At 48.0% G+C, this 8752-nt stretch overlaps 1 protein-coding gene across 2 annotated transcripts; it reads right to left on the bottom strand.

Annotated features, from left to right (window-relative positions):
• Positions 1 to 2706: 2706 nt before the first annotated feature.
• Positions 2707 to 8433, bottom strand: si:ch211-227n13.3. 2 transcript variants are annotated; one of them, XM_038963514.1, is made up of 6 exons: positions 8300 to 8433; positions 5479 to 6007; positions 5275 to 5350; positions 5040 to 5132; positions 4777 to 4939; positions 2707 to 3223 (listed from the first exon to the last, which is right to left on the bottom strand). In XM_038963514.1, exons 2-6 carry the CDS (start codon positions 5969 to 5971, stop codon positions 3011 to 3013), a joined length of 1038 nt encoding a protein of 345 aa, XP_038819442.1. In that variant the 5' UTR covers positions 5972 to 6007; positions 8300 to 8433; the 3' UTR covers positions 2707 to 3010. The 2 variants fall into 2 exon arrangements, with proteins under 2 accessions (XP_038819442.1, XP_038819443.1); XM_038963515.1 differs by having other exon boundaries at positions 2707 to 3220.
• Between the last annotated feature and the right edge of the window lie 319 nt (positions 8434 to 8752).

Below are 8752 nucleotides of genomic sequence, written 5' to 3'. Positions count from 1 at the left end.
TCCCCGTCCCTTCATTCTGAATAGAATCAGGACCCCCCCCCGTCCCCGTCCCTTCATTCTGAATAGAATCAGGACCCCCCCCCGTCCCCGTCCCTTCATTCTGAATAGAATCAGGACCCCCCCCGTCCCCGTCCCTTCATTCTGAATAGAATCAGGACCCCCCCCGTCCCCGTCCCTTCATTCTGAATAGAATCAGGACCCCCCCCGTCCCCGTCCCTTCATTCTGAATAGAATCAGGACCCCCCCCGTCCCCGTCCCTTCATTCTGAATAGAATCAGGACCCCCCCCGTCCCCGTCCCTTCATTCTGAATAGAATCAGGACCCCCCCCGTCCCTTCATTCTGAATAGAATCAGGACCCCCCCCCCCCCCCCCCCCTTCATTCTGAATAGAATCAGGACCCCCCCCCCCCCCCCTTCATTCTGAATAGAATCAGGACCCCCCCCCCGTCCCTTCATTCTGAATAGAATCAGGACCCCCCCCCGTCCCTTCATTCTGAATAGAATCAGGACCCCCCCCCGTCCCTTCATTCTGAATAGAATCAGGACCCCCCCCCGTCCCTTCATTCTGAATAGAATCAGGACCCCCCCGTCCCTTCATTCTGAATAGAATCAGGACCCCCCCCGTCCCTTCATTCTGAATAGAATCAGGACCCCCCCCGTCCCTTCATTCTGAATAGAATCAGGACCCCCCCGTCCCTTCATTCTGAATAGAATCAGGACCCCCCCGTCCCTTCATTCTGAATAGAATCAGGACCCCCCCGTCCCTTCATTCTGAATAGAATCAGGACCCCCCCGTCCCTTCATTCTGAATAGAATCAGGACCCCCCCCGTCCCTTCATTCTGAATAGAATCAGGACCCCCCCCGTCCCTTCATTCTGAATAGAATCAGGACCCCCCCGTCCCTTCATTCTGAATAGAATCAGGACCCCCCCCGTCCCTTCATTCTGAATAGAATCAGGACCCCCCCCGTCCCTTCATTCTGAATAGAATCAGGACCCCCCCCGTCCCTTCATTCTGAATAGAATCAGGACCCCCCCCCGTCCCTTCATTCTGAATAGAATCAGGACCCCCCCCCCGTCCCTTCATTCTGAATAGAATCAGGACCCCCCCCCCCGTCCCTTCATTCTGAATAGAATCAGGGCCCCCCCCCCCGTCCCTTCATTCTGAATAGAATCAGGACCCCCCCCCCCCGTCCCTTCATTCTGAATAGAATCAGGACCCCCCCCCCGTCCCTTCATTCTGAATAGAATCAGGACCCCCCCCCCGTCCCTTCATTCTGAATAGAATCAGGACCCCCCCCCCGTCCCTTCATTCTGAATAGAATCAGGACCCCCCCCCCGTCCCTTCATTCTGAATAGAATCAGGACCCCCCCCCCGTCCCTTCATTCTGAATAGAATCAGGACCCCCCCCCCCCGTCCCTTCATTCTGAATAGAATCAGGACCCCCCCCCCCCCGTCCCTTCATTCTGAATAGAATCAGGACCCCCCCCCCCCGTCCCTTCATTCTGAATAGAATCAGGACCCCCCCCCCCGTCCCTTCATTCTGAATAGAATCAGGACCCCCCCCCCGTCCCTTCATTCTGAATAGAATCAGGACCCCCCCCCCCGTCCCTTCATTCTGAATAGAATCAGGACCCCCCCCCCCGTCCCTTCATTCTGAATAGAATCAGGACCCCCCCCCCGTCCCTTCATTCTGAATAGAATCAGGACCCCCCCCCCGTCCCTTCATTCTGAATAGAATCAGGACCCCCCCCCCGTCCCTTCATTCTGAATAGAATCAGGACCCCCCCCCCGTCCCTTCATTCTGAATAGAATCAGGACCCCCCCCCCGTCCCTTCATTCTGAATAGAATCAGGACCCCCCCCCCCGTCCCTTCATTCTGAATAGAATCAGGACCCCCCCCCCGTCCCTTCATTCTGAATAGAATCAGGACCCCCCCCCCCCGTCCCTTCATTCTGAATAGAATCAGGACCCCCCCCCGTCCCTTCATTCTGAATAGAATCAGGACCCCCCCCCCGTCCCTTCATTCTGAATAGAATCAGGACCCCCCCCGTCCCTTCATTCTGAATAGAATCAGGACCCCCCCCGTCCCTTCATTCTGAATAGAATCAGGACCCCCCCCGTCCCTTCATTCTGAATAGAATTAGGACCCCCCCGTCCCTTCATTCTGAATAGAATCAGGACCCCCCCGTCCCTTCATTCTGAATAGAATCAGGACCCCCCCGTCCCTTCATTCTGAATAGAATCAGGACCCCCCCGTCCCTTCATTCTGAATAGAATCAGGACCCCCCCCGTCCCTTCATTCTGAATAGAATCAGGACCCCCCCCGTCCCTTCATTCTGAATAGAATCAGGACCCCCCCCGTCCCTTCATTCTGAATAGAATCAGGACCCCCCCGTCCCTTCATTCTGAATAGAATCAGGACCCCCCCCGTCCCTTCATTCTGAATAGAATCAGGACCCCCCCCGTCCCTTCATTCTGAATAGAATCAGGACCCCCCCGTCCCTTCATTCTGAATAGAATCAGGACCCCCCCGTCCCTTCATTCTGAATAGAATCAGGACCCCCCCGTCCCTTCATTCTGATCCGGTCCTAGATCAGCAGTCCTATTCTGAGGTTTATGAATACGGGCCAGATCAGTAGATCAGATCAGATCACTGTTCCAGCTGTGTCTGGTAGTAGAGACTTCATCTCTGAACAGAAGAGATCCAATAAAATAACATGTATTGTTCAGTGTGAAACAAACAGGGAAGATCTGATACAGATAACTTCAACAGAAACATGACAATGAGGTTGATTATTATTTACATTCAAAACTAGATTCAACTAGTGTAAGAGACACTGTTTGATAGTAACTCCATGCACGTCCCCTCTAATGGAAGAGATTTGATGGTAACTCCCTCCCGCCATGCTTGAAGGAGAACAAACTGAGCAGAGGCAGGTAGAGAATTGACAAACAACCAAAGATGGCAATAAAGAACATATTTGGAATCTGACAGTGATGTCATCAGTCATGTGTGTGTTTCCCTGACGACGCGGCTGCAGTTGGCGTGGAGCTGAGCCAGCTGGGATCTGAAGCCGCCGCTCTTCTTCCTGGGCTCCTCCTCCTGTGGGGGCGTGGCCTCCTGCTGGGTTAGGGTTTCCATGGTAACGGAGGAGGGGAACACCTGGAAGGTGAGGACCCTGCGTGTACGCTCCAGACCACTGTCATCACTGCTCTCCTGCTGGTCACACCATACACAATGGAGATTTAACGCTAACCGCTAGGGATGTGGTTTTATTAACTTAATCATTTGAAATGTCATTGTATATCCCTGTATGTAACAATGTCACATGGATTAGAATTTAATTTAGACAAAGGCCAGCGTTATCAAAGGCCAGGGTTATCAAAGGCCAGGGTTATTAAAGGCCAGTGTTATCAAAGGCCAGTGTTATCAAAGGCCAGTGTTATCAAAGGCCAGGGTTATTAAAGGCCAGTGTTATCAAAGGCCAGTGTTATCAAAGGCCAGTGTTATCAAAGGCCAGTTTTAGTAAAGGCCAGTTTTAGTAAAGGCCAGTGTTATCAAAGGCCAGTGTTATCAAAGGCCAGTTTTAGTAAAGGCCAGTTTTAGTAAAGGCCAGTGTTATCAAAGGCCAGTGTTATCAAAGGCCAGGGTTATCAAAGGCCAGGGTTATCAAAGGCCAGGGTTATCAAAGGCCAGGTTTATCAAAGGCCAGGGTTATCAAAGGCCAGGGTTATTAAAGGCCAGTGTTATTAAAGGCCAGTGTTATCAAAGGCCAGGGTTATCAAAGGCCAGGGTTATCAAAGGCCAGGGTTATCAAAGGCCAGGGTTATCAAAGGCCAGTGTTATCAAAGGCCAGGTTTATCAAAGGCCAGGGTTATCAAAGGCCAGGGTTATCAAAGGCCAGGGTTATCAAAGGCCAGTGTTATCAAAGGCCAGGTTTATTAAAGGCCAGGTTTATTAAAGGCCAGGTTTATTAAAGGCCAGGGTTATCAAAGGCCAGTGTTATCAAAGGCCAGTGTTATCAAAGGCCAGTGTTATTAAAGGCCAGGGTTATTAAAGGCCAGTGTTATTAAAGGCCAGGTTTATTAAAGGCCAGGGTTATCAAAGGCCAGGGTTATCAAAGGCCAGGGTTATCAAAGGCCAGGGTTATTAAAGGCCAGTGTTATTAAAGGCCAGGTTTATTAAAGGCCAGGTTTATTAAAGGCCAGGTTTATTAAAGGCCAGTGTTATTAAAGGCCAGGTTTATTAAAGGCCAGGTTTATTAAAGGCCAGGTTTATTAAAGGCCAGTGTTATTAAAGGCCAGGTTTATTAAAGGCCAGTGTTATTAAAGGCCAGGTTTATTAAAGGCCAGGTTTATTAAAGGCCAGGTTTATTAAAGGCCAGGTTTATTAAAGGCCAGGTTTATTAAAGGCCAGTGTTATCAAAGGCCAGGGTTATTAAAGGCCAGGGTTATTAAAGGCCAGGGTTATTAAAGGCCAGTGTTATTAAAGGCCAGGTTTATTAAAGGCCAGGTTTATTAAAGGCCAGTGTTATTAAAGGCCAGTGTTATTAAAGGCCAGGTTTATTAAAGGCCAGTGTTATCAAAGGCCAGTTTTATTAAAGGCCAGGGTTATCAAAGGCCAGTTTTATTAAAGGCCAGGGTTATTAAAGGCCAGGGTTATTAAAGGCCAGGGTTATCAAAGGCCAGTTTTATTAAAGGCCTATACATTTGACTTGTTAACAGCAGCGCTAGACAGAACTTTGTGAAATAACGCAAATCTTGGCTACCTACCGCCTTTCCATCGGGATCGCTATGGAGAGCGCTGCTATGGAGACCACTGCGGTTGAGACTGTTGCTTTGGATGCATGTTCCCGCCCTCTGACGACTTCCTCTGGACCTCTTCTTCCTCTTCCTCCCTCTGCTCACAGCCTGGCTCTCATATCTCCTCAGGTTCCTACACACAAGGTGTTTGTTACTTCAGTGTGTGTGTGTGTGTGTGTGTTAAATTGAACCTTTATTTAACTGTGTTACCTCAGGTTGTGAGTGTGTGTTACCTCTGTAGGAAAATGTGTGGTCTGGAGCAGGCTGGCTGTTCTCCCCTGGTCTGCTCTCTGTGTCTAATCCGGCCCAGATGGATCCACAGCCTCCTGACAACAACAACAATACTGTGGGTTACACACACACACACACACACACACACACACACACACACACACACACACACACACACACACACACACACACACACACACACACACACACACACACACACACATTCCTCTCTCTTACCCTTTAACGTTCTGTGGTCTTCTGGGTGTCCACTTCTTCATGAGAACCCATTGGTCACATGACAAGGAAGTGGGATCTGATAGACCAATCAGAGAGAAGGGCTATTAAAATCAGACATCTGCACCTGCTCAGTAGGTTTGTTTTGCTAGGCAACACTCGGTGCAGGACTTCTCTGACGGGGTGGGTGTGTTTGTGTGTGTTCACCATTGTCTGTTAGTTTGTCCAGCGGAGGGTGTCTTCTCCTCTTGGCTTCTCTGTGAAGTCTCTGACAGGTCAAACACAGACCAGGGGGAAGACTTAGTGGAGTGGCCTGAACCACGAAGGAGGGGCCAGAGACAATGCTGTCCAATGAGCAGCAGGATTCAGCGTCTGACTCTACGCCTCTTTCCGTCTGCCCCGCCACCATTCCACCAATCACAGCCTTTCCCTGGCTGACTGACAGCTCTAGCGGTGATGACCCACATTCTGAGACACTGTGGTTTCCATGGTGATGGTTAACCAGGTCATGATCCGTGGCCTCGTCTGAGATCACGATGCTTGAGTCAGCAGATTCCCAGCCTGGCCCTGCCCCTTCACCCTGCCCTCGCCGCCTACTCCTCTTCCTCCTCCTCATCCCCGGCTGGGCAGCAGGATCACTGGAGCCCCAGGCTTCCGAGGCCTTGTTGGAGGCTGAGCGACTCAGTCTGGATGGACGCATGGAGCTTCCCCACCTCACACAATACTGCAGATTCACCTGCAACACAGGGAGATCATTACACACACAAACCCTGTAGATTCAGCTACAACACAGGGAGATCATTACACACACAAACCCTGCAGATTCAGCTACAACACAGGGAGATCATTACACACACAAACCCTGTAGATTCAGCTACAACACAGGGAGATCATTACACACACAAACCCTGCAGATTCAGCTACAACGCAGGGAGATCATTACACACACAAACCCTGCAGATTCACCTGCAACACAGGGAGATCATTACACACACAAACCCTGCAGATTCAGCTACAACACAGGGAGATCATTACACACACAAACCCTGTCGATTCAGCTGCAACACAGGGAGATCATTACACACAAAAACCCTGCAGAATCACCTGCAACACAGGGAGATCATTACACACACAAACCCTGCAGATTCAGCTACAACACAGGGAGATCATTACACACACAAACCCTGCAGATTCAGCTACAACACAGGGAGATCATTACACACACAAACCCTGCAGATTCAGCTACAACACAGGGAGATCATTACACACACAAACCCTGTAGATTCAGCTACAACACAGGGAGATCATTACACACACAAACCCTGCAGATTCAGCTACAACACAGGGAGATCATTACACACACAAACCCTGCAGATTCAGCTACAACACAGGGAGATCATTACACACACAAACCCTGCAGATTCAGCTACAATGCAGGGAGATCATTACACACACAAACCCTGCAGAATCAGCTGCAACACAGGGAGATCATTACACACACAAACCCTGCAGATTCACCTGCAACACAGGGAGATCATTACACACACAAACCCTGCAGATTCACCTGCAACACAGGGAGATCACACCCCCTTGTTCTGGACCAGAACAACAAGGTCTGAAGGAGAAGTAGCTAAATAGCAAGTTGCCATTTCAGACAAAAGATGTGGTATATTACCTGTATAAAATATAAGGCCATGTTTATATGAGCCTCTTTCAAACAGCCTCTTATTTACCACTTTCTTGCAGGTAGACCCCTTTTATACATATCAGTGGGTAACTAGCAGGGAGGGGTGGGGGGGGGGTGTTGTTAAAGTAACTGTCCAATGTTTCCAGATTTCTTTTAAATATGACCTATAATTAATTACAATACCAAACATTTTAATTTAGTATGTTAAAAAGCAGCTTCTCTGTGTTGGAATGGTGTGGGCATACGTACCCCAACAACAAAAAGGGCGTATACCGGTCGTTAAATATACTCATGCAGGTAGACCGCTGATTGGCCAGCTCATCAGGAAGGAAATCCTCCTCTACGAGGAAATAGCAAGCATTTCTAAAACTGTCTGTTTGAGATACACGTTTTAGGTTGGGTTTTTAAGTGTTTTTTTCTCAAATGTATGCCTTGGCCACAAATACGAGTATAGGTTGAGTCAACAACATTATTTGAGTGTGAGTTAACAGAATAGTAACTTAAGGTTAGATTTTCACTGGACAGTTGGTTTAAACCATGGGGGTTGTTTGCACTTCAAATTAGGGAGGTGTTTTAAACAATGGAGGTGTCAAACATCTACCTGCAAAAAAAGCAGAAGCATTCACACAAACCCAATTCCTGTATTTTGGTTACAGGGTCTGAAAATGCAGGAATCTTGACTAGTTCTTTCAAATCAAATCAAACCCACTTTAGGTGGGTTTTAAATGTATCATGTTTTTTGTCTTACCCCTATCCCTTTCAAATATACAAAAAAACAGCCATAAACTTGTGGGATTTTGGTATGTGTATGAACTTTTCCTGTTGAAAAGCGATATCCCAAGTATAAATACTGTAAAGTACACACACTAAAGGGTAAAACAATATGTTTAGTAAAAGGGTTTTGAAATGTGCAAATTTCAAGGAGTAAGGCTTTCAAGGTGTTGAGGATCAATGAAGAGTTCAGATGTGCCTTTTGTTAACTAAACAAGGTGTTAACTGGAGGCGAAAAGGAGACATGAGTAGTACTTTAATGTTGCGCTTCTAGCTGCCTACCCTGATGTAGCCACCGGTCTCACCTCCTTGACTTCCTTGGTCTGTCGAATATTGAGACCTGTGAATAAAAGGACCAACTGTTTGCTGCCCAGCTAACTATTGCCACTAACGTTACTTCCGTCTGTTGTTGTAGCTAACATGCTGCTAGCTAGCTAAGGTAAATGACTGCACTCAAATCTGACCAGCTAGCTAGTTGACTAAGCTAACATAGTTAGTTAACTTTTTGTTGGGTTTATGTTAGCCATCAGCGTCAAAACAGTACTGTATTAGCTGGCTAACGTTACTTACTGAGTCTCAAAATGTTCATAGTCTATCCGTTTAGAAAGAATCATGTCCGTTGTCTCCTGCTTTGAGCTTGCTAACTACCGTAACTAGATGTATGAAAGCAACGGACGGCGAGTGAAAGCAGATTTCGGTTAGGATCGAGGCCACAACAACTCACCCACAGACAGCACCTCTCTCGCGCAAAGCGCAATTCAAACTTCAGCGCATGCGCAATGGTGACGTGTGGTTCTCCAACGAACGGCTCTTTTTTTTTTTACGGAACTTTTTGATGAACGTCGAGAACCGAATAGCATTGTGTAAAAGAGCCGTTCATTCGACTCCCTGATTTGCATTCTACTGCTTTTTTAGCTTAAAAAAAACAACGTTTTTCTGCAGATAAATTACAACATAGAGTGGGCGAATCCTAAAGTGGGCGAATCCTCACTGCAGAAACAATACATTGTGTCGAGAGCGTGT

Source organism: Salvelinus namaycush, chromosome 25, assembly GCF_016432855.1.
Source record: "Salvelinus namaycush isolate Seneca chromosome 25, SaNama_1.0, whole genome shotgun sequence".
In the NCBI taxonomy this organism is placed as follows: Eukaryota; Metazoa; Chordata; class Actinopteri; order Salmoniformes; family Salmonidae; genus Salvelinus; species Salvelinus namaycush.
The sequence above is the reverse complement of the archived record's forward strand: the minus strand, read 5'-3'. Positions and strand labels throughout refer to the sequence as shown.